General features: G+C 52.0%; 6 protein-coding genes across 6 annotated transcripts; 3 read left to right on the forward strand and 3 right to left on the reverse strand.

Annotated features, from left to right (window-relative positions):
* Positions 1-483: 483 nt before the first annotated feature.
* On the reverse strand, positions 484-1,409 carry CGGC5_v005812 (uncharacterized protein; the record flags this gene model as incomplete). The annotated part of the gene is made up of 3 exons (XM_066151524.1): positions 484-508; positions 600-1,343; positions 1,396-1,409. 3 exons carry the CDS (start codon positions 1,407-1,409, stop codon positions 484-486), a joined length of 783 nt encoding a protein of 260 aa, XP_066009127.1.
* Positions 1,410-3,837: 2,428 nt separating this feature from the next.
* Positions 3,838-4,345, forward strand: CGGC5_v005813 (uncharacterized protein; the record flags this gene model as incomplete). Its single annotated transcript, XM_032028305.2, has 2 exons — positions 3,838-3,842; positions 3,898-4,345. The coding sequence occupies 2 exons, from the start codon at positions 3,838-3,840 to the stop codon at positions 4,343-4,345; spliced, it is 453 nt and encodes a 150-aa protein (XP_031875405.2).
* Positions 4,346-6,479: 2,134 nt separating this feature from the next.
* Positions 6,480-7,727, reverse strand: Tnni3k-4 (Serine/threonine-protein kinase TNNI3K; the record flags this gene model as incomplete). Its single annotated transcript, XM_032028306.2, has 1 exon — positions 6,480-7,727. The coding sequence occupies one exon, from the start codon at positions 7,725-7,727 to the stop codon at positions 6,480-6,482; it is 1,248 nt and encodes a 415-aa protein (XP_031875406.2).
* A 7,470-nt stretch (positions 7,728-15,197) lies between these two features.
* freB-7 (Ferric/cupric reductase transmembrane component B) lies at positions 15,198-16,934 on the reverse strand (the record flags this gene model as incomplete). Its single annotated transcript, XM_066151525.1, has 7 exons — positions 15,198-15,301; positions 15,348-15,525; positions 15,573-15,640; positions 15,687-15,906; positions 15,980-16,059; positions 16,185-16,392; positions 16,452-16,934. The coding sequence occupies 7 exons, from the start codon at positions 16,932-16,934 to the stop codon at positions 15,198-15,200; spliced, it is 1,341 nt and encodes a 446-aa protein (XP_066009130.1).
* A 569-nt stretch (positions 16,935-17,503) lies between these two features.
* Positions 17,504-19,312, forward strand: CGGC5_v005816 (uncharacterized protein; the record flags this gene model as incomplete). Its single annotated transcript, XM_032028021.2, has 2 exons — positions 17,504-17,924; positions 17,976-19,312. 2 exons carry the CDS (start codon positions 17,504-17,506, stop codon positions 19,310-19,312), a joined length of 1,758 nt encoding a protein of 585 aa, XP_031875661.2.
* A 2,080-nt stretch (positions 19,313-21,392) lies between these two features.
* CGGC5_v005817 (Vegetative incompatibility protein HET-E-1) lies at positions 21,393-25,224 on the forward strand (the record flags this gene model as incomplete). The annotated part of the gene is made up of 5 exons (XM_066151526.1): positions 21,393-21,817; positions 21,872-23,090; positions 23,150-23,184; positions 23,384-23,498; positions 23,551-25,224. The coding sequence occupies 5 exons, from the start codon at positions 21,393-21,395 to the stop codon at positions 25,222-25,224; spliced, it is 3,468 nt and encodes a 1,155-aa protein (XP_066009129.1).
* Between the last annotated feature and the right edge of the window lie 225 nt (positions 25,225-25,449).

Below are 25,449 nucleotides of genomic sequence, written 5' to 3' on the forward strand. Positions count from 1 at the left end.
TATGTGGGATGTGTGCGGTGCTGGGTGGCACTTCTGGTGTCGATCGAAGCAGACGGAACCTGCTCTCACAGTCCGGCGCTGGGATAGCAGGAAGCCACTTTCACCGATGGTGGGCAAACTTCTGCACTGCGTGTTTAAGCGGCTGTTCTAGCGTATCAGTTTGTTCAAGCGAGTTCTGCGACCAATATGATCTCTGTTTCCTTTCAGCCTGGCTGCATAGGTCAGCGTTAAGTCCAGGGCTATTGGGAAAGCGTCATCTTCGCAACGAGGCGATTTTCATGGTGTAAAACTCAAGTCGCCAGGGAAGAAACCCATCTAGTACCGTTTTTATAAGAAGCCTCACTATAGTACTTGCGATTCCTAGTGCAAGTCCGCTTATCGACATACACATACGACGTTGGACAGCTTATGGTTGATGCCTCGCATGGTTTCAAGGAGTTCTAGAGCAACCGTGTGACTTTCTCTTTAAAGAAAGAATTGGGCTTATTTAGAATAAATCAATCCACTACTATATATCTCCAGCGTCAGAATCAGAGCTTTCACCCGACGCGTCTGAGCTTTCAATAAAGTCGGAGTCGTCGTCAGAGATTCCATCGTACTCATTGTTACTCTCAACGCTCTGCCCTGACAAGGGCGAGCCTCCACCAGAGTCAGGGTCAGACGTTTCAACAAACTCATCCTCAGAAAGATCCTCATCCAAGTCACATGCTGGATGGCCCGCAGACTCCAGCTCGTCCTCACTAAGTATATCGAGGAGTAGCTCTGACGTATCTGCCGTGTTCAACTCGAACACGGCCCGTGTCCGATGCATAGACGACTCGTGGGTATCGGGAACCAGGATTCGTACGCAGCAGTAGATGTAAAGCATCTTCTTTGATACCGAGTCGTCACAGGGACCGAAATCTGTGGGCAAGATCCCGGGGTGAACGGCGTCGTCTGGCGCCTGGGTTTCCCAGATCCGTGCGGAGAGCATCAGGACTTGCTCCAGCACTTTAATCACGATAGACATGTTGTCAATGTCAAAGCACAGTATCTTGTCGAGTTCGAACAGGAGGTTGATCTTGTCTCCTGACGGCATGTCGTTAGGTTCATCGGGCGCTCCGCAGACTTTCAAGCACGCCAGGAGCGTTGCTACCTTGACGACGAACTCTTTGCCGTGGAGCGGACCACACAGACAGCTGATGATGTGCTCGATGAACCGGCTCCCTGCGACGCTGTTGACGTCTTCCCTGACTCTGTCAAATGGCGGGTACCACGTATCGTCAGTCAGTCCGTTATGAGGGCAGTTAACTGCCAGGCAGATGGCGAGGCAGCACCGCTCGTCTTGCCTGAGCAGGTTGGTCCTAAGAATCGTTAGCAGGACGTTCCCAGGCAACAAGGTCTTATTTCGCTCACCACATGGAGTCCATGATCACTTTCAGCACGGCGGTGGCGTTTCAGTGGCCCATTTCCCATCGTTGCATGCCAATCATCGTTCTTATATCACCTTCACAATAACGCGGTCCTAGACTGCAATACTGCTCAGAAGAACACATTTCTGCTCTTGGTGTATGTCAGCTCATGTTGCCATCCGACATCGTCTCCGAGAAAACGGATCTTCTTCGTCGCTAGTCTAGCACAGCGATCATCGGCCCACTGCGCAGGAGTTCGAGTCAAGAACTGTTTCTGCCACAATTGATACGCCGGGATGGGATCTTCTCGTGGTTCACTGGCGCACGAAAGCTTCGATCCACCTTCATGCATGCTCAGCCGACCATGGCAGCCCCATCCGGCTTCTTAGATCTTGCGATTCTTCGCCGAAATCTACCATAGTCAAGATACGGCTTCAGTCTACATCTACAAGCTTGGCCCCGCGTTCTTGAGTGGTTTTGTATAAAACAGTTTCGGCATGTACGTCACCCGGTATCATATAAACACACCAGCCCATTCGCAACATAGACTGGCATGGCAGCTAGACCGTTGAAACGTCCTCGCCGGTCAATCGACTTACCGGATCTGCCGACCGACATAGACAACGCAGTCGCAGCCCTGGGTGGGAAGACCCATGCAATCGACCTTGCAAATGATACTATCCAGTTGCAAAAGGCGCCGGTCAGCAAGGAAATACGTCTGGAAGAGCTTGTGAGAGACTCTGGTCGGCTCAGAAAGGAACTTGACTACTGGAAAACCGTGGCTCTGGAAGGAACCAGCTTCATGTCCAGTGTCGACGAAAGCGTGACGCAACTTCGACATGTAATTGACAGATTTTTGAGCGCTGTGGAGGAGACGAACGCTGTGGTTGCGGGGACCAGCGTGACTCCTGGTCATCCGTCTCCCTCCGGGCCCAGCAGGGACGCAGACAGATGGAACCCATGCCTCCAAGACTTGCCGGTACCAAAAGACAACCTTGACGTACTTTTAGCTCCTGTGAGACGGGGTCGAAGAGGTAATGGCCTTGGATTTGTAGATGTGGGGAGAAAGCGTACGCAGCCACCAGACAATCCCGGAGGTTGGCTCTAAGAGGAAGCGTAATTCGCCTGCTGTAATCTAGTCCTCGTCCCCCGGCATTCTAAGTTTGAACTCCTGTGACTATATGGCATATCTTTCGCTGAGAGTGAGCGAGACGCCTGCTGCGTTTCTGCCAAGTAGGAGGCATTTGAGGCAACAGATGTACTGCAGCTATCCATTGATATGTGCGATCAATGATGAAGACATGACGGTGCGATATCCCCTGTACATACTAGAGATTGGAAAACATAGACATTCATCACAGTATCGCGGCGGCTAATTCAATTAGCACGGTCACTCAAGTACACCGGTGCATCACAGAAGCTATGCCGGCCTGGTTAGAGCAGAAATATGCTGTCCGCTTCAAAGGGGGGGGGGTTGGGTTGGGTTGAACAATAGAGTCTTCTGTTTTGACGCTGAACGCGGCGATTTCCTTGGGCATCATGGACCTCGTACAAGAAACGTCCCGTAAAGCCGGCCTACTCATCCAGAAGTGGCTATCATGCAACAACACCAATATCGAACCCCGCAGGCGATTGCAAACCCGGCTGTATCTCAGATGATGGAAGGCGCCGCTTCATGCGCAATTGCCAGCCAAACCCCTACCCCTTGCATTCATCGCCGCTTGTAGGGACAGAGCAATCTACTGGCTGCTTGTAGGATATTATCACCCCTGTCGTCGGCTGTGGCGCTTCCGATTTGACGGTTGAAGTGAGCGACAGATACCCGGGCTTGTGCGGGCCGACACCAGACACCACAACCACATCCACGCCCGTTACGACGAGGACTCAACACGTGAGTCGCGTGATCGAACAAGAATCGATAGACGCCCGGTCTGAACAACGAACATATATAACATTCCCAGCTGCGCCCTTCACAACAGCCTTTCTGACTTCATTACATTTGAGCACCTAACAACCCGGCAGACTGACAATTATTATGGCTCCTCAGACTCCAACGTCCAAGATCACCGTTGACCGAATCCCGGTATCATCCTTACTAGAGACCGGCTCGGTCACGCAGCCACTTTCGTATGAGAGTGGTTCTCAATATGAGGACGCCGCCAGACAGCAAAATCTGGCAGTAGATGATGCATCATCGTTGGCAAGCATCAAGTGCCACCTATCTAGCCAACAGGCCATTGTCGCGGCATATCCAAATTCAACGAGCCACATGACGGAGGCACACCCGCTACTTTCGCCTGCGAAGCTGACTCGCCGCTGGAAACCCACATGCGAGGACATCATGTCTACAAGCAGAGCTCTCCAACAAACGCTTAACAGCCACAGCAATTCTATGGTCTTTAGCTGCCCAATACAGAAGTGCCCGGTTTGTTCACATAACGCACTCATGTAGTGAGTAAATACCCTGCACATCGTCGAGAGGTCAGACACAGCTGACAGGGAAAAGCTCTTGGTTTTTCCAAACCTTGTGCGACCAGCAGCACCTCAATGCCCTCCACATGAGCGGACACCAGTTCATTCCGTTCTATCCCACTTACAGTTGTCATTGCGAGTGGTGCATGGCTTTTGCCAGTGAGCTGTTGAGGTTAGCGGCAGAAGGCACCTCGAACAGCAGTCTCAGCATGGCTGCGGACCCCGAAATCAACCTCACTGATGCGCGTCCGAATGATACTCTGAACGGTGCTCCCTTAGCCTTTGCCACGCCGGCTCACATGCCTCATCAATGGATGCACGGCACCGGCCCTCGGTCTTTTACGCAGCAGGATCTTTGTCTGAATGGCGACGACTGGGTTGTAGCAGATAACGCGTTCGAATCCGTCAAAGGTTCTCTGCCTTTTTACCCTAGTGAGACTACACTTCAGGAGTGTCAACGCGTCTCTTCATCCCTCCTTTAGCTTTTGTATGTAATGGTTAGCGATATACTGTTGGTTAGCGATTTGCTGTTGAATGTAGCACGGGTTATTCACTCTCAGAATGGGACAAATGGACGTCATAGTCTACGCACACCGAGTTGAAAATGCAAAAAAAGCCTCGTCTTGCAAGAAGAGTCTATCATTAAGGATATTTCCGAAATGTTCGTCATGTAAGCTACAAGCGCATGATAAACACACTGATCCGTATCTAAATATAACGGAAATCACTAGATCAATGGTAAATACATCAATATCTCGTCTATCTGTTCCGCGTTTAGAGGTATGTTTTTGGCCGTGCTGTGTTTGGATTCTCTAGCATGGTTGTAAGTAAAGAACGGCCCGCTGCCGTGCCGTTTAAGTCCCTGCGGCGGATGAATCGAAGACCTTCCACAGCTGGTGAGCTGGCTTCCGAAGAGTCCTCCCATTCTCCCGTCTCGTCGGCGTCGATGATGGCGCACGTGTCGTGATTATGTCTCGAAGTGATACTATTGCTCTCCGTCCTTGCAGATTTCATCGCACGCCTCGTGTGATTCTCCTTGTCACAGAAGGCGGCGCGTGAAGTCTCGTGGGTCCCTGCCGTAGACTGACGAGGTGCAGGGTGTTCGATTTCGGTGGTGTGGGGTGGAACGTGCGTAGGTGGTCCCTTCGAGAGAATCGCAGGGTCAGATGTTGCCTGGGCGCTGGGCATGGGGAGTGTCGGTCGACGTCTCTCCAAGTGGGGTGACATGGAACAAACCCATTCGCTCACGACGTCGAAAGAGGCAGAAGAAATGAAAGCTTCTCGCGACATTTTGGGTGGACGCCTGCTTGGAAGCATGTTTTTTTTTTCTTCATACTGGCTCACTGAAACCCTAATCCGACTCATATTTAGAAACCTCCGGCTCGAGGCTTGTAGGAAAGTCGTTACTAGATGTGTGGACCCTTCCAAGGCCCAGAATCAACGGCTCGTTCTGGACTTCGCTAGTGCACGCCCCAGCGGCAACAGAGCCAGATTATGATCCCGAGATTGGAAAGGCCCCATTACTGCTGCAATCGACAGGCCGTGCTTTTAGACCCGCTTTACGGCGGCCTTGTCCCCTCCATTCATCATGTTGGTGGTGATCCCTCAGGCCTGGCCCGCACTTGCAAGTCGCATCATGTTCAGCCAGCAGTCGGCCGTGATTGGAAAGGTCCTCTTCTGCTTCCCACGTCGGACATGTATAGCCGTCCCACTTGACGGCGTAAAGGACACTGCCGTCGTCGGTCTCATAGCAGCCCACGATGCACTGAAGCCGGGACATCCAAGCAGTGGTGCTCGGTCGAGGTCGCTCGAGACATTCCTGCCATACCTTGACGCAGTCTTCGTCTTCAAACACCCACAAAAGTTGGCGGTCGTCCAGCCAATCCCACGCTAGGGGATCACGGATCTCTGTGATCACGCCGTAGAACACGTGTCCGCCACTCGCGGTGGTGCAGACGACTTCCACTACTTCAAGACATGAGGACCAAGCTGTATGGACCACAGTGTTCCGCTGCACAGTCATTTCTGTTCTTGTTTTTAGCTTTTGTTTCCCCCTTTCTATAGTAGTGGCGATAGGATTCTTCTAGGGATGAGCAAGATTGATGAGAGTTGACGGTGAGGAAACGCGGTTGTCAGTGTCTGAGATCGCCGGGCAGGTTGTATTTATGTACGTGTGTAGGTGGTCGGAAGGATCGTCTTCAGTCGAAGTGCAGAGCCGCTTTTTAGGTTAGTTTCTTCAACAGCCAAAGATGTCTGCTCCCGGTCGAGTCGTACTTGAGTTCTACGCAATCCGGCAAATGAGGAATGGCTGTTTATCCAAAGTCATGCGATTTTAGTACTTGTTGCACATCTCGCAAGTGCCCAATTGACCTCCGAATACAAAGTAGTTTTGACTACTACGTAGGACTTAGAATCGCACTTCACTTTGTCGAATGTCTAGTCTGGGTTAAAATGCGGTACTTCTGGCTTCGAGAAGAGAAGATTTGAAACGAAGAGGAACATCATCTTGTTATCTATAATTTGAATAGATGGCGTGCCAGTATTATCGTGAATCCATTGAGCACCCACAAATTGCGTAGCGACTCAACATGGAATACTTCCATTCAGCCCACGATATTAAGGAAACATGCTGGGAATGATAGGCCCAGAGACCCTCCGTTTGTTAAATCGCAACACATTGACAACTCCTGTCTTAGTCAGGCTGATTCCCTGCTTCAGCATCTCCGTAACCATACGCACGACCGGCCTGGGTGACTCTTGCAGAAATCTGACCGCCACCGCATCGCGACTCCTCGACGCGGCCCAGAAGCAGTGTGAATACAGCACATGAAACACTGTCAGCAATTTCGGTTCCCGTGTCAAGAAACTTGTGATGCTCCAAAAGTCACCGGCGTCTGCGAGCCGCACGAGCTTATCTACCATGGCACGCATCACGTCTTCGTCCGGTTTGGCACCACGGCGCAGCAGGATGGAGGCCATCACGGGATCCCCGTGACACGTAGAGAGCGTCCAAGAGAGGGTCGTCGCGCCGTTCGAGTCGAGCTGATCGATCTGTACGACGGCTGAAGACAGCAGCATCTCCGCCTCCCAACGAAGCCTCGAGCGGACGAGCTTGAGCAGCAGCGGCCCCGTCCAGTTGCAGCGCGCGGATATGCAGACCTGGGCGTTCGGGTCCGCGCCTAGGCTGATAAGACGGGCGACGAGCCGTTGCTTCCTTGTTGCCGTCCGCCCACTCGTCTGCTTCGCCCGAGCCAAGAGCGCTAGCTCGAGCGGCTTCTGCTCGTAGATGCGGAGCGCCGGATCTGCCCCCTCGACCAGGCCATCTGCCTCCCCGGTGGCGTCCGCCCCGGCCTTCAACAGCGCCAGGGCGGTGGAGAACATGCCGTCCTCGCATGCCATGCTGAGGGCCGTCATGCGCCAGGTGTCGATCGTCGTCGTTTGGTTCACATCCACACGGTACTGCGCCAAGTGCCCTATCACTGTCTCGGGCGATGGCGATAGTAGAGAGTGGATCAGCGGCGTGTCCCCGTTGCTGTCGACCTCGTTCACTTCTATGCCTTTCTCCTCGATCAAGTAGGTAATGACGTCAGTCAGTCCCGCGGCGGTCGCTTGGTGGAGGGCGTTGATGCCGAACTCGGGACACTCTAGGCGCGCGCCGCGCCGGAGGAGGACCATGGACGTTTCTGCCTCCCGGCCAAGAAGAGATATGAAGACGGGAGTGCGCAGCCGACAGTCCGGGACCCCGTCGATATCTGCGCCATGGTCGAGGAGAAATGACACGATGTCAGGATGGCCCCTCGACGCAGCGACATACAGGGCCGTGACGAGGAATGGGACAGATTGGTGGGCCTCCGTCATGAACATGGTGGCCGGTTTGTTGTAGTCAGCGCCAGCTCGGTAGGTATGTCCGAGTGTGGCGAGGGCCACCCGCGTATCTGTGCAATTGGAAATTGTATTGAACACGGCGGAATACTGCCCTGTTCTGATATCTTGTCGATATAGCTTGGGGTTGAAGAACGAATGCCAAGCGCGTGAGCATCGTGTCAATTTGGCCTGAAGATGGGGTTCGCTATGATTGAAGATGTGCCACGCCACGTCTAGGGTGATCGGCTTCATCGTAAATAGTCTCCGTCGGTATGAAGCGAGACGGAAGAGTCGCTGACCAAAACCACAGCAGTGGAAGACCACGAGGCAGCTACAGCTAGACTCAACAGCTTCATATTCACCACCAAGAATGAGAGTCCATGCACGAGAAACGACGGTCCTGGGCTGGTATTCGCTCCGGTGGTTACAAATCGGCAATTGAAGCTCCCAGCTAAGAAAAGGGAGCTGTACTGCTTCTCGGGCACAATGGTGCTTTCTACAGTTGCCAATTACTAAGGCATCTCTTCCAACCTCTGGGCAAGCCGAATGTGGCTGCAGAACATTCAGCTATCTGAAGATGCTTTTATAGCTCCAAGCTTGGTCAACATGTGACTTTGATGTAGGTTGTTTGCACCTCCGCCTCGGACGCTTTGATTGGTCTGGCTACAAGCTATCATGAATCCCGTCCATCCCGACCTCGCATTTTTGCTTGCAAAGCAGCCGCTACAGCCATTCTCTGAGGGCTGTAGAGACCCATCACAGCAGTACAGCATTGGTCGGCATTGGTCGGCAATGTAAGAGAGGCAAGCTTCAAAGCACGCGCAGAATGGTCAAGGGTGCCTGCACAGACGTCAAGGGACATATGCCTTTACAACTGTCAAAATCTTTTCGGATGTTGAATTGGATGTGAGCTCGATGAAGAGGATTGGCGCAAGAGACGATGCGAGCGTCAAAAGTCTCGCAGGTGCCGTGAGCGACTTATTGCGTATTTGGAATGGCGTCTCAGGTAGAAGAACATCCCTGTAATGCTGGTGGGTGAAAGTGAGTGGCCACCGTTTGCTGCTTACGCTGGTGAGGATCAACCCACGTCAACAGTCGCTTTTCGCTCCCGCCATGCTTACCGTGGATTGCGGAGATAATAAGCTGTCAGCAGTGTGGTCAATGAGCCAATTCAGGCTCCCCAGCGTGGTTTCTGTCAGGGCACCCCTGCCTCCCGACATGAGCCTGATAAACTCGATGGAAGATCTGTGCTCAACAGTCGATCCATTATTGCGAAGCCGACACCGGTTTTGCGATCCCTCGTAGTAGCCACATACGATGTATCACAGTCGGCATCAAACAGAGAGGGCAGTTGATGTTAATGTTCTATTCATCTTTGTACACTTCCCTCCTACATACCACCCCACCGGCACCCACTGTTAGTGCCGCGCTGGGTCCGCCACCCTAACACTAACACCACCAAATCTACCCCCCACGACCAGAACCCTCGCCCGCGATGGCCTCACAGCCAGCCGCGGGCCCCTCGCAGGGCCCTAACGGCCTCCTACTCTCTATGCATAACCTGCCGAAGACCCCTCCCCCCCCTACCTCCCTACCCCCGCGCCCGAGGGGCCTCACGCCCCCCCCTATCCGGCCCCTGGGAAGAGGGCCACGAACGGCCACTGCCGCCCTTCAGCAAGCCCGGGAAGGCCGGGCCCTCCAAGATGAGGCTCTAGACCTCCTCGCAAAAGGTCTAGATGCCCTCATTGGGACGGCTCCAGCACGTCTGAAGGCTACAGCTCAAGACCTTATCAACTCTTTTGCCAGATTTGCAACCTCAGAAATTTCTGGACCCACCCCTAGCCCCGGGCCCGGAAAAACGTACGCCCAAGCCGCCGGAGGCTCCACTAGAGGCGGACCCCTCTCCGGCCCCACCCCCGGCCCCAGGCCGAACCGAACAACAGGCCGGCAGGCCACCAACAACACAAACAAACCAAAACAGACCCAGGACCTCCGCCTACTAGTCCGGCTCCCTGCAGAACATATCCCTACGTCCAGAACCCTAGCCCCCCACTCAGTCAAGATGGTAGTAACAAAGGAGCTCAACCTACAGCCGCAGGACCTAGTTGAGGTCCGCCATACTGCTACAGGCTTCTCACTCCGGCCCCAGAACAAGGAAATCCAGGCCCTACTCCTCCAGAGGGCCCCTGAGATCAAGAACTGTCTCACAGCTGAAAAGGTGGAGGTGCCTACAAAGTGGTATCAGTACAACATCCCATTCTGCCCCCTCTACTTCACAAGCCTTGATGGTAGTAGGGTAGGCTTAGAATCTGAAATAGAGGAGGAGGTCCTTCTAAGGACAAAGCAAAGACTTCTCTCCTGGCGCCCAACCCGGGATAGCCCTAACCTAGCTACAGCCACGCAAAGCCTGATTATTGCCCTCCCTCAAGAGGTTAAGGAAGGCTTCCGCCTGTTTGGCCAGTCAGGCCCTGCCCGTCTGCTTCCCCCAAGGAAGCATACCCCTAAGCGACACTCTCCTGGCTGCCAGGGCTTTCACTCAAACCGCTTTTGCACCAGGCAAGCCCTCTGCGAGAACTGCAGCAAGCCCTTAGATACTCATGAGGCTGGGCTATGCCTAGCCAGATCTAAGTGTGCTAACTGCTATGGGCCCTTCCCATCAAGCCATACAGACTGCCCAGCTAGACCTTTACTAGTGAATGGGAGCCTCACTATCCCAACTCAGAAGGAACTACGAGGGATCAGAAAAGCTGGAGAGGAAGCAACCAAGAACCTCTCTACCAGTCAGACCTGCCCCCCAGGAAGCACACAACAAGCTAAAGCTAGGCTAAGCGCTACACAGAGGCAACAGCTGTCATCAAAGCGCCCTCGCCCCCCCACACCTACACAAGACTCAATTGTTGTTGCAGATACTGCTAGCATAGCTGGAAGCAGCAGCAGTATGGATGAGGATGAAACTGAGGACTCTGATGCCCTCCCCCTAACTAACCGCCCTATCCGCCCGCTTCCAAGCAGCAGCAGAAGCCAGAGGGTAGCACAGAAGCCTGACTATAACGTTATTAATGCCTATACCCACCTCGACCTCGACTCAGAGCAGTAGGCTCAGAACGGCTACCCCACGGGTACTACGGGTCGCCCAGTGTAACGTGGGGAAGATAAGTCCAGCTCACACAGCTCTCCTAGAGCTCTGCTGGGCAGATCAGATCGATATAGTACTGATCCAGGAACCCTGGATAGGCTATAGAGATAAGATGCAAATTAACACACACCCAGGCTATAACTCTTATGTGCCAGTAGACTTCTGGAACAGCAGGGACACAAGGCCTAGGGTTATGACCTATACACGTAAAGGTCTAAGGCTGCAAATACAACAACAAAGACCTACCCAATCAAGGGATATCCTATGGGTTAAGGTTGGTAACTTCACTATCACAAACGTCTATAGGCCACCAGGCGAGCCTATAAACCATACAACAAGTACCCTCCTAGGCTATCAACCGCTAGCAGGAACTCTTATAGCTGGGGACTTTAACGCGCACTGCCCATACTGGGAACCTGGCTCCCGAAGCCGGAACCGGGGAGACGACATCGCGGAATGGGCTGAAGGCCACGATCTTGAGTTTATTGGGGAGGTTGGAGCTGCTACCCACACTCATGGGCACACCCTCGACCTAACCTTCTCAAACATCCCCTTTGCTGAGGCCTATATTAGCCCACATATACACCCAGGGGCTGATCATCAAGCTATTACGACTATTATACCGATAAGCAAGGCCCAGGAACAGAGGCGTCAGACTAGCCACCCTATAGTCCCAGACTCAGCTATACTCCGGCTAGCTGACCTAGTTAAGCTGGGGATCCCAGCCCTACCTACCCTAGGGGATACACCTACTCCAGCAGAAATAGACACTCTAGCTACCCAACTAGTCAGCCTCCTCTCTACAGCTATAGAAGCAGTAGGGAAGAGACGGACTAACCAGGGCAGGGGAGCCCCCTGGTGGACAGAAGAGTGTTCAGAGGCCCATCGAGCAGCTATTGAGGCTAGGCGACGACAAGCCCAAGAACCTAGGCTAGTAATACCACTGCCTATCCTAGAGGAGCAGAAGGCCTTTCTGACTACAGTCAGGAAGGCAAAACGCACCTACTGGGCTGCTAAGATTGAGGAGGCTGGGTCTAACCAGAACTTATACCAGATACTAAGCTGGCGTAAGTCTGGGCTAGCTATCAAGGCCCCACCTCTAATAGTGGATGGACAGGCTGTCAACAACAGTTACAATAAGGCCCAAGCCCTGCGGAAGGCCTTATTAGAGAGATTTGATGCTGCAGACGACCTACCTGGGAACCCGTTCACTGTTCCTATAGTCGCAAGGCGTCTAATACCCTGGCAGCACACAGTCAGCATAGAGGAAGTACGCCAGGCTACTCTCACAAAGGCTACAACCCCTGGGATTGATGGGATTACTACAAAGTTACTACAATCTATTTGGGGCCTTATAGCTACACCTATACAGCAGCTCTTTCAGGCCTGCGTTCAGACAGGTTACTTCCCAAGAACCTTCCGCAAGGCAGAGGTTGTTATGATCCAGAAGCCAGGGAAAACAGACTTCTCTAAGACTGGGTCCTGGCGCCCGATATCCCTGCTATCCTGCTTAGGCAAAGGCCTAGAGCGGCTGATAGCAAAAAGGATGGCCTATCTTACTATCCTAGAAGGGGTTGCCAGCCCACAGCAGGTTGGGGCATTGCCAGGGAGGGCTGCAGTCGACCTAACAACCTGTCTAACCCATGAGATCGAAAGGGCTCTAGACTTAGGGCTTACTGCAACTCTAGCAACAATGGATGTTAAGGGGGCTTTTGACTCTGTCCTACGAAATCGACTTATTCTTAGGCTACGACAGCAAGGCTGGCCTAGTAGTCTGATTAGGCTGATATTTACCTTTGCTTCTAGCCGGACCGCCCGAGTCAGGCTAGAGGAGACTACTACAGAGGACTTCCCCCTATCCTGTGGGCTCCCTCAGGGCTCTCCGCTATCCCCTATCCTTTTTCTGCTCTATATAGCTGATATCCTAGCTGATAACCAGAAGCTACGGTTCGGCTATGCAGATGATATAGGCCTGCTAGCTACTAGCCCTTCTCTAGAGGGAAACTCTGCAGCCCTTGGCCAGGAGATAACTCAGATCCTCAACTGGGGTATTGATAATAAGGTTGCGTTTGACCCAGCTAAGTGTGAAGCAATCCACTTCAGCAGGAAACATAAGCAGAGGGTAGACCTACCAGAGATACAGGCAAAGGACCTAACTATTAAGGCCTCAACTAAGCCTATACGATGGCTAGGGGTCTGGTTTGATAAGAAACTCACCTTCCGGCACCACGTCGATACAAAGGTAGCAGCAGCAAAGAAGGTAGCCCAGTTCCTACGCCATCTATCAAACACTAAAGGGGGGCTCCCAGCTGCTGCTGCCCGCCAAGCTGTTATTGCCTGTGTCCTCCCAACCGCCCTATATGGAGCTGAGACCTGGTATGCAGGTTTAAAGAGACCAGCTAGAAACAGCAGCACTACTGCTACTAGCAGCAGTGCTAATAACCAGGCAGCTACTGTTAGTACAAGGCAGAAGGGCTTAATAAAGAGGGTAGAGAAGGTTATGACAGCAGCAGCAAGGGCTATCCTACCCGTCTGGAAGACTACGCCTACTAGTAGCCTCCTTCGAGATGCTGGCCTGCCAACAGCAAAAGTAGCCCTCGAAGGGGCACGCCTACGCTTTGCTACACGCCTACAGAAGGTTGACCAACAGCACCCTTTAGTCCCTAGGCTTTCACAGCCAGGGCGGCAGCAAACAAGACTACAAAGAACAGCAGCCCTCCTACCTAGGTGCCCAAGGCCGTTACTCCTACAGCCGCAGCACCTCTCACGCCTACGCTTTGCTACACGCCTACAGAAGGTTGACCAACAGCACCCTTTAGTCCCTAGGCTTTCACAGCCAGGGCGGCAGCAAACAAGACTACAAAGAACAGCAGCCCTCCTACCTAGGTGCCCAAGGCCGTTACTCCTACAGCCGCAGCATCTTTCAGGACTACAAGACCCTACAGCTGGACGAAGCAAGGAGAAAGCAGCTAAAGCGTTTCAAGACTGGCTTAAGACTGTGCCAGATAACCATACGATCATCTACTCAGACGGCTCTAAAGCCCCTAACGGGGCTACAGGTTTCGGCTTTGTTATCTACCGCAGTAACAAACGCATAGCTCAAGGGTGTAGCCGCCTCGGCATTGCGGAAGTGTTCGACGGCGAGGTAGAGGGGGCGAGGGCAGGGCTCCGAAGGGCCCTCCTGACTTCCCAAGGCCAGCCTATACACATCTGTATCGATAACACTAGCGTTATCCAGGGGATCCGAGGTGAGGCCCCGGAATCCTCACAAGCTGCCTTCCTAGAGATCCAGGAAGCAGCTAGGATACACAATATACAAACCCACTGGTCCCCAGGGCACCAAGGGATAAAAGGGAATGAGGAGGCTGATAGCCTAGCTAAGGAGGGTACAACGCTACCAGTCCCCAGAGGCCTACTAGCTACCCTAGCAGGGATCAAGCGGCTTGCTCAAGAGCGTAAACGACACCAGTATGGGAAATGGTGGAGGCAAGAGGCAGCCTCTCGCTATATACAACTAGGGCTTAAGGCTACCCTGGCCTGCCCCCCTGAACTAGCCTTACCACGGGTAATCGTACATCATCTCCTAGCAGCCCGATCAGGCCATGGGGACTTCGAACAGTATCATCAACGCTTCAACCATACAGAAGCACTGCTCACCTGCTCTTGCGGGGAGGCTAAGGAAGTAGACCATCTGGTCTACTGCCGAAAGACCTTAGTGAGGAGGCAACAGTGGCCTACCCTCTACCCTTATGGTCGCCAGGAGCCTATAGGACCTATAGGATCTCTTGAGCGCTACTTCAAGGGGCTAATCACTGACCATGAAGGCTTCCAGGCCTTCCTTAGCGTGACAAACTTCTTCCAGAAGATCTGCCCGCAGTACTGAGAGATAGGCCATAACCTATACTCCGAACAAAAGTCTACCTCATAGGGGAGACCAGACTACTATAACGGAACTAGGGCACCAGTGGGAACTAGGGATGGATAGAACACGGAAGTGACTCACGAGTAAGATCTGGAGGACGGGAGGGACAGCGTGTACTGTATAGTATATAGCGAGAACCAACCCCGCTTCTACATGCCGTCATTAAAGGCCCTCTCAACCGTGCCACGATATACGGCGAGTCAGTTGTGCAGCAAACGAGTGCCTAGATCTTCCTCACCTCGACGAGCGGTATGCGTAGTCTGTTATCAGATATGCTAGGTGTTTGCAGATGCGGCGATAGAGGGTAATAAGGGCGTTGTTTGCTGGTCTATTATCAAACAGGAAGACATATGACAAGTTTTGCCCCACTCTTACGTATTGGGCTGAATGAATGTGCACCTGTGTTCATGTTTCATTTGCCTGGCTGGTAATCCAATTCTATCATATCGACCTTGCTTCCCAAATATCCTCGAACAAGCCTTCGTAAAGCATGCCTCACCTCTGACGACGACGATACTATGTGAATGAGGATAAGGACTGACATATTGGAGGTCTAACGTACCTAAGACTACCATGTCCCCCCTTCTCTTTTCGTTTTCCTGGACCTTTCGTATGTGTTTGCCTTCGACCTCTTCGCAAAAGATGGCGCCGAGGTCCGGAGTACCTTTGACGATTGTAGCCCGGGGACTTATGTCGTGACCCCGAGAAATGTGCTCGATGAATATAGATATTTTCAATATCTAGTATGCGTAAGTTGGAAAATAATAAGCTCTGCGACGCAACTTACGTATCCGTCGTCCAATGTATCTTCCACAAGCGCACCGTCAAGTAGATCTTTGACAGCAACAGCCAGTTCTTGAGGTGTTAGCGAGACAGAGTACGCAAGCCAGCAGCACCTTACCGATAGTCTCCAATTTCCACACGAGGTGGATGCGTCGGGTACGGGCTTTGCGGCTGTTGAACTCGTAAATAAGCCTTTTTAAGTACGGCAGCTGCGCTGCGATGCCGTAGCCACTAGCAACCATGAGGACAACATCATAGTCGGTGACTGGGATGCTCATGCCGTGGGGGCCACCGAAGACGGCAGGGCAAGTCTGCTGGGCCTTCTGCAATTTGCTACACTGGAGGAGCTTCTGAGTCAACCCCGAGCGAGGCTCAACCAACAAGTGAATCGTGTCGACAGGTGAGGCGGACCATGATGCAACCACAAAAGGATGTGTTTGCCAGAGTGATCGGAGCCTCGCCGATGGCGTAAGTACCCACAGACTTATCGACTGTCCGGCGTTAATAATAATAGGACGTGACAATCTCAGTTCGACAATGACAACATCGCCGGAGTTGCTGATGGACGCCCGAGGAAAGCCATAGTACAAAAGTCCGTTGCGGTAGACAATCAGACTTGATAGGAAAAGGAGGGACAGGGCAGATACGCCGATCAACACGTAGAGGAACAGACGAGCAAAGGCCGGCTGCCGAGCCAGGTGCTCCCACATGCCGTAGATGGACAGGACTGCCATGCCATGATGGAGCCGGATGAAGAGTTCGTAGTATCTGTCTCTGAGGGCTGGCAAGGAAAGCAGCACAAGACCTCCAATCGCTGACGCCGCCTACCATTTCGAGTCAACAGATCACTCGGAACATGGGCTTCGGAGTTTGGACAGCTTACCACAACCGCGCCTTTGTTGTCAGGTGTATCCAATGGGAATGACGTAGAAGATATCTGGGCAACGATCACGTGAAACATGACAAGCAATGAAGCCATGATGCCCGTCAAGCCATGCAGACGGCGAACCACGCGCCATCGAAGACCCAGTAAGCTCGTCAGCGAGTCAAGATGCCACACCGCAAATTGAAAAACCATGTGGATGAGAGCCAGATACGCCGCACGCCGTCCTGCATCGGCAAGTGAGGAGCATTGAAACCAGAGACAGAGAATGTTGAACGTCAGGTAAGCTGTCGGGACCAAGACGTCGGCCCAGCTCCATTCCCTATATATGGTCGGATAGACTAGATACCTGAGGATAGGAACACGCACAATAGAGACCAGTTGCGACAGGCGGGAGCGAAAACGCAGGCAGACGAAGAACAGAGAGAGGCTGAGAGCGGAGACTGCATAGACAATAACGATGAGATGTTCCGAGTTTTGCATGTTCAACACGCGAGCGGTGGTCAAAAGAAGTTACATACTGGACGGCTGTGCGCGTCAATTGAAATGCGTTGGCGAATGTCTTACATACAACTGCTCTCGACTGCCCCCTCACGCGCACATTACGGTAACAACGTGGTGCGCTTTTGTCTCAGTCACGCTGCTGTTCTGGTGGGAGCCCATACTGGATTACGTCTCAATTGTAGACTCTATTGTAGGCTCTATTGTAATAATATATAACATAGTACGTAGATTATACGATCGACATTTCTAGCTTCAGTCATTTTCAGCTGCGATACCACGAGCAACTATCAGCTTATCACATACTGGCTCTACAATTTTGCTGGGAGTTTAAAGGCTCAACAGGCTCCTTTGCGTCTGACTATCTTGCTGCTCGAGAGAGCCTATAGAAGCTCTGAGCTCTCAGTAAAAGTATCATATGCTTTGAACGGCAGACACTTCTCAACTACTTGCTGTGGCGCGCAACACCCCAAAAGTATAAGAAGCTGCAAAGTCACCGCTTTCAACACCACGGTCTTGTTCCACTCTAACCATATCGTAGTTCATCAATCATGTCCACAGAAAACCAAGCTGTTCCGCAGAACCCAGTCCCTTCTTCCGACGCCAAAGGCACCGTAACGACTTTGCCTCTTCCGTCACCTGAACCGACACCAGGCGTCGAAGATGGCAGGATCGAAGCTGACCGGGAGAGGGTAGCTGCTGCCACAGAGCAGGCCTCCAAAGTCCTCTCAGATACCCCGGACGGGGCGACTGGGAGCAAAGGCAGCGAGCCTCCGAACGAAGCTAGCGCACGCCTCGAGGTGATCACGGAGAGTCGGCGGATTCTTGGCTGCCCTGATACTTCATATGCGGAGATTTTGGGAGTCGAAATAGACTCCACAGCGAAAGAAAAGGAAGCCGCATGGAAACGCCTAGGGTGTCTGCTGCACAAGAATGTCACTGATCATCCGGATGCTGCGAAGGCTTTCGAAAGTGGGACTGACTTACATCTCACGGCTGGTCAGATGCTAACATGACCTTCAGAACTTCAAAACGCGGCAGAAAAGCTGGAAGTAAACCATCTTCCCATCGAAGAAGTGGTACAATGGGACGGCAAGGAGAAGCTACCTGATGATAATGATGATGGAGACACCCCAATGCCAGAACCTGTGCCCAACCCGCCGGATAATATCAAGAAGATTTACCATCAGGCAACCGCTGCGCTTCATCAACTCGGACGCGATCCTGACCACCAAGCTGCACTGAAACATATACATGATTGCAACCAATTGATCTCGGATTTTAACTCAGCAATGAACACAACGTTGGCCGCCGATGAGGCCAAGATTTCCGAGGACTGCTGGTGTATCCCTCTGTCGTTTTTCAGCACCCATTATAACATAGTCTACAAGAATCAAAAGATCCTTGACGGCGACCGATCGAACAAGTCAGCCCGGGAGGTTATTGCGAAGGAAAAGGCATTGATTGACATGGAGATTGAGCAAAACCACTTTCCGGGAGATTGGGCAGTGGTGACGGCAGACGAGTACTTGCAAGGACGAGACAAGGAATCTGCGTTTGCTGCTGGGCCTGCTGAAGCCGAGAAATCTGCTGGGGTCCAGGCCGTCATCGACTACCCGTGGACCACCGCCAAGGCGGCCGACGGCTCTCTCATCATAGGAACGCGAAAGCAGGGGCGATTCGGGTTCCGAGTGTGTGTTGAGACGCGAGAAGAAGACGGAGGAGTCATCCGACGTCTCCAGTCGGCTTCGGAAACTGGGCTCTCGGAGGTCGAAAAGTACCGTAAAATGACTGGCGCGAAAGATCTTGCGGAAGGCCAATCTGAGTGGTCCTGCGACGATCGCGACGACTTCGAACAGCTGCTTTGGGTCACCAAGTCGCACACAAAGTGCAAGAATACAGCTGCTGGAAAGAAAAACCCATCCGCGGATTGCTGCGTTAAGTTCGGCTCCAAGGGCATTCAGATCCTTACCGTTAGTAGCCTTAGCAAGGTCCTCGGTTCGTCAAGCGCGAGAGCCAAGATCGAGGACGTCTGTAGCAGAGACAACATCTCCCCGCCGTGGAAAGCTGGAAACATCAGCGAGTATCACGATCCCTCGAGGCTGGAGAAAGACCCGGTTCGTCGCAGGCACCTGCAAGAGACGCAGGCAGCTTCAGCAACCGACAAACATCCGGACCAGCGAAAGCAGGGCATGGATGAAGCTATGGGCAAGGGTCAAGGTGCCCTCGAACCGCTAGAGGGCAGAGTTCAAGGTCTCGAAAAGGGAATGGAGGAAATGAAAAACATGGTGACCATCTTGAATAACAATATGGAGGCGCTGATGGGGATGTTGAAGGAGTCTTCTTTGAAGGCGAAATAAGATTGGTCGAAATAAGATTGGTTAGAGTTTCTGAAGGTTGGGTTATTCTGGAATGGTTTGTTTGGACCCACTCGTGCTTACTCTTGCTTCCTCGTCATGTTTCATAGACAGATAAGCCTAAGTGGGATTAGTTTTTCTTTACGAAGAACGACTATCTGCTACTTCAATATTATATTTGGTCTATATTCCGTGAGCCTTGCTTATATAAATGTCTTCTACCTGCTATATCGCTTTTGAGACTCCTGTTACCATCCAACATTCGCATGGGTTGTAAGTTGGTCTGGTCAACAGACCGATAAAGGCGTGAGTCGAATGTTTGCTTGAGACTCTACAGCATATGAGTTCCCAGCTTTGCTTACTGGGAAACAGAATCGCGTCGAATCTGAGGATGCATTGCACGAAGTAATCTCATTACGATACGATGTAGCTAAGAACAGCCAAAGGCAATTGAATCTGTGGAGGCCGACAATTTTCCATCCGTCCAGTTGGTTTCAGCTGCAACCACGCAGGAATAGGAAGACAGCCCTTCCATTGGCCGGCCTAATCTTGGCCTGGATGCAAGGGATAGCAGTTGCAACAGGCTTCATTCTTTACAGTTGCGACCGAAATAGGTTTCCGGTTTTCGACTTCTCAAGTTTTTAAAACCAAAGCCGTTAATGGATTATGTTGCTGACGAAGCAGGAAACATCCACGCGGCGGTACATGTCACGTGGAGTAGCGATACTTGGCTGCAAGATCTAGAAATAGCTGCGATCATTGTTCTGCGGATTATTTCGGACTATGCACAATTTATGCTCGTTTGTGAAAGGACACAGTGACCGAAAAGAACAGACTCACAGTGACGACTGCTTATGCTGCTTCGCACCGTGGCTCGTGGCAACAAACAACTCAATTATTCACCCTCAGCTGCTTTTGGCTGCCAATAACAACCGCCAGCCAAATTCGTAGGTGTGCAGTCTTGCCGTTTACAAACTCCTAAAGTATCTTCTCGGACGGTGAAGTCTGAATCTGTGCGTACTTGAGCCCCTTGGTTCTCTAGATTAGCCGTAGCAAAAAGAGTATAATAGAGGTCCCCCTCAACAGGAACCGAACTTCGCAAAGTGAAGTCACTCTGACAAGAGCACAACTACTGTACTGCCCTCACATACAATCAACAGCCAGGCTCACGCCCCGAGCTCGAACTTCATGCACTGGCACAAAAATTAAAAAAAAAATGATTGTAAAACAAAAGGCACAAGTGACAAGGAGGTCGAGAGACCCAGTTGCGGGATCACCTACACTTGAGTGAGGTTGCACTTAGTTATTACTATCGCTGATGTCATGCCTGTGTCGCTTGCCAAGGGTGTCTCCGATGTTCTGCCGACAGCCTTTTTGACAGGTGTTGTCCGAACTTCTCAGACCTGACAAAACCCTATCGGACGATTAGCACAGACAATAGCACCCAATCTCGCTGCATCACAACACAAGCTCATTCGAGATATGATTATCAGTAGAAAATTCACTGATATTTCTATAGCCAGAACTGCAGGATGCACCCCGCGTACCATACACAACATCCGAGCCAACCTCGAATGCTTCGGTCACACGAAAGCCCCATCGACCGGGGTCGGACGGCGAAGAAAGCATCACTCCACCAATGCTTACCGTGTGCGAACGGCTGATCGAAAAACCTGAATTATATCGAGACGAGATGATTATATTCTTTTCGAACGACTTTGATACGATAGTGACGGCCTCGAGCATTACTCGTGCCCTGGCTTCGGCTGGATGGAGCAAGAAGGCCCGTCGCGTTGTTCAAGAGAGGAACACGGATCTGCGAGACTTCTCTCTGCATGAGCTGTCGGCCTTCCGGTCTTACCACCTCGTGTTTGTGGACGAGTCGGGCTGCGATAAGCGCGCTGGGTCGAGCTGACCGCTGCCGAGCCTGATCAGCAGCTGAGTATCACGTGGCTACCTGTGCTGCATTACCCCGCCTCACTGCTGCCTGATAGAGATTGCCAACCCAAAACCATTGCCGCCCATTCATGCCGATGTCCATCTGGTGATAACCGATAGGAAACATTGTCCCGAAGCCCTAGCCATGGCAGAGGCACTCGGCATCACTGGCACTGTTCTTGCTATCGTCGAGCTATCGGCAAAGATTGGATCACACTGTGTCGAATATTACAAAGCCGTCAAGAACGCCGGAGATGACATCACGCGGGTTATGGAAGAAGTTAACGGCCTTAGAGCCATCGCCAGCAACGCCCTGGAGCTTCTCAAAGGCCCTCGAGGCGCTGAACTGAAGGCCTCAGGCCAGCTTGTCACTACCGTGCGCAGAGCTGAGGACCTTCTCAAGCAACTTGAGTCTAAGCTGCGCCCCTCTACCGCGCGTGAGGTTCTCAGTCGAATGCATATCCTTCGGGCTTTGAAGTGGCCATTCAAGAGCAAGGAGATCGAAGGTGTCGTCAAAGACATAGAGCAATGCACTCGAACTCTGTCAATTGGTCTGCAACTAGATATAGCGTATGATTCTCCGATCCTCGTACGTATGCCGCAGCTAATCTCAGCGTGTGCCAGGGTGGGAGTTCTCGATATCGACGAAAAGCTCGCCCTCGATAAACTGCCAACTGCTCCCGGAGCCTCCTACGATTCCCAAGCCGAAGAACTTAGCGCAACATGTCTGCCAAATACGAGAGTCGAATTGCTTCAGAAGATTCGAGCATGGGCGAACGACCCGACATCCCAAGCTGTGTTCTGGCTGAAGGGTATGGCAGGCACAGGAAAGTCGACCGTTTCTCGGACTGTTGCACAGGAAATGGCTGAGCATCGCCAGCTCGGGGCCAGCTTTTTCTTCAAGAGGGGGGAAGCAGACCGCAGCAACGCGTCCAAGGTCTTCACAACAATGGCCTTACAATTAGTCAGTCATCTACCGATGCTGGCTCAACATGTCAAAGAGGTAATTGATGCTGAGCCAAGGATCTACGATAAGAGATTGCAGAATCAATTCGAAAAGCTCATTTTCGAGCCGCTTCTGAAGGTTCAACAGCAGCCTTGCAATAATCGTTATGTTATTATTGTCGTCGATGCTTTAGACGAATGTGAGCGGGACGATCACATTAAGACCGTCGTCAGGCTGCTTTGCCGGGTGAAAGACATTCAATCACCAAGGCTGAAAGTTTTCATCACTAGCAGGCCAGAATTGCCAGTGAGGCTAGGCTTCAGCCAGGACGCAGTCAAGGGCACGTACGACGACTTCTTGCTGCACGAGATACCGCCATCTATTGTCGAGCATGATATATCAGCCTTTCTGCAGCATGAACTCGAAAAGATCAGGGCGGATTACAACAGTGATGTGCCTGATGATCGACAGCTGCCTCCGACTTGGCCTGATCAATCCGACATCAAGACCCTGGTCATGATGGCGGTCCCGCTGTTCATCTTTGCCGCGACGACGTGTCGTTTCCTCACACAGCGTAGATTTGGAGATCCACGCCATCAATTGCGTCAGGTCCTGGAATACAAGACCGGAACGGGATCATCAGAAGTTGATTTACAGTCCAAACTCGAGTTAACATATCAGCCAGCTCTAGAACAGCAACTTACTGAACTTTCGCCATTCGACCAAGAAAAGGTCATTGAGGAATTCCGCCGTATTGTTGGACCTATCGTTATTCTCAAAAGCCCTCTTTCCACCACAGCTTTAGAAAACCTGTTAGGAATTCCTCGGCATGTTATCGACGGCCGGCTCGACATGCTCCATTCGGTTCTCAGCATCCCTAAAAGTCCAACGTCTCCAGTACGACTGCTGCATCTCTCTTTCAGGGATTTCCTTGTAGATCCTAAGCAGCAGAGCAGGAACCGATTCTGGGTCGACGAACGACAAACCCATCGTCAGCTAGCAGCAAAATGCCTAGCACTGCTGAAACAGTCCTTGCACGAGGACATGTGCGATCTTCGAGCTCCTGCTACATTGCGAGCTACTGTTGACGTACAAAAAGTCAACAACGACCTATCCCCAGAAGTACAATATGCATGCCTTCATTGGACATATCACACGGACCAAGCGGGGGCTAGTGATAGTCTTGCTAGGGATGTTGACGACTTCTTTCGGTCTCATTTCCTCCACTGGCTTGAAACGTTAAGCCTGATGGGCAGAGCATATGACAGCCTTTCACTACTCAAGAGTCTTCAAAATAAGCTGACGGTGCGTATTCATAGACAGTGCCTACACAGCATTACTTTACTAAATTACTTAGATATCATGTGAGAGTGAGCTACGAGAACTTTTGAGCGATGCCGCCAGATTCATCCGTCTTAATCTTTTTGCCATCGACGCAGCGCCGCTTCAACTGTACTCTTCTTCAATTGTTTTTACACCACACGAGAGTATCGTCAGGCAAACTTTCGAAGGCAAAGTTCCTAGTTGGGTTTTACTCCGGCCACATGCCGACATGAATTGGGATCAGTGCCTTCAAAAGTTTCAAGGGCATAGCCGTCCTGTCAACTCAGTAGCCTTCTCGCACAACTCAACGCTCGTGGCATCAGCATCAAACGACAAGACGGTGCGGATCTGGCATGCCGATACGGGCGAGTGCATGCAAGAACTCAAGGGTCATAGCCGTCCTGTCAGCTCGGTCGCCTTCTCGCACAACTCAACGCTTGTGGCATCAGCTTCAAAGGACAAGACGGTGCGGATCTGGCATGCCGATACGGGCGAGTACATGCAAGAACTCAAGGGTCACAGTAGTTCTGTCAACTCAGTGGCCTTCTCGCACGACTCAACGCTCGTGGCATCAGCATCACGCGATGACACGGTGCGGATCTGGCATACAGATACGGGCGAGTGTATGCAAAAACTAAAGGGTCACAGCAGTCCTGTCAACTCGGTGGCCTTCTCGCACAACTCAACGCTCGTGGCATCAGCATCATACGATGGCACGGTGCGGATCTGGCATGCCGATACTGGCGAGTACATGCAAGAACTTAAGGGTCATAGCTATTCTGTCAACTCGGTGGCCTTCTCGCACGACTCAACGCTTGTGGCATCAGCATCATACGACAAGACAGTGCGGATCTGGCATACAGATACAGGCGAGTGCATGCAAGAACTCAAGGGTCATAGCTATTCTGTCAACTCAGTAGCCTTCTCGCACAACTCAACGCTCGTGGCATCAGCATCATACGACGACACGGTGCGGATCTGGCATACAGATACAGGCGAGTGCATGCAAGAACTCAAGGGTCACAGCAGTTGGGTCACCTCGGTGGCCTTCTCGCACGACTCAACGCTTGTGGCATCAGCATCATACGACGACACGGTGCGGATCTGGCATGCCGATACGGGCGAGTGCACGCAAGAACTCAAGGGTCGTAGCAGTTGGGTCAACTTGGTGGCCTTCTCGCATGACTCAACGCTCGTGGCATCAGCATCATACGATGGCACGGTGCGGATCTGGCATGCTGATACGGGCGAGTACATGCAAGAACTCAAGGGTCACAGCAGTAATGTCTACTCAGTAGCCTTCTCGCACGACTCAACGCTCGTGGCATCAGCATCAAGCGACAAAACGGTGCGGATCTGGCATGCCGGTACGGGCGAGTGCACGCAAGCAGTCAACATTGGAGGAGTAACCCAAACTCTGTCATTCGAGCCCAGCAATGCGTACCTCCGTACTGATAAGGCTACGATAGCCACGGATAAGGCCAGTCTAAGGCAGTCTGTCTCGAAATCAAACGGCAAATATGACACTACCAGACTACGAATTGATATTGGCATAAGCCCAGATGGTAATTGGATCACATGGCACGACCAAAACTTGCTCTGGCTACCTGTCGAATTTCGCCCCGCATGTTCAGCATTGCAGGACTCTACACTCGCAATCGGTTGCCACTCTGGAAAGGTTATTGTCTTGCGACTCGCAAATCCGTAGCCACCAGTGTCTCCCTTGTGTATACACATACATATACATAGTTTATTACCCCCCTCCCCCGACTAAGCTATTTAGGGCTTATATGATTATCTATGCTGTCTTTACTATCGCTGAAATACATGCCTTCCAGAAGCCCATGCGGGTAGTCTCCATCTTCACGTATATCCTCTTCGTCAATTTCTATCATGGCTTCGGTTGCTCATGGGGTTAGTAACAGGCCGTCTC

The sequence above is a fragment of the Colletotrichum fructicola genome (genome assembly GCF_000319635.2).
Source record: "Colletotrichum fructicola Nara gc5 chromosome Unknown KSG_Nara_v1_contig03, whole genome shotgun sequence".
In the NCBI taxonomy this organism is placed as follows: Eukaryota; Fungi; Ascomycota; class Sordariomycetes; order Glomerellales; family Glomerellaceae; genus Colletotrichum; species Colletotrichum fructicola.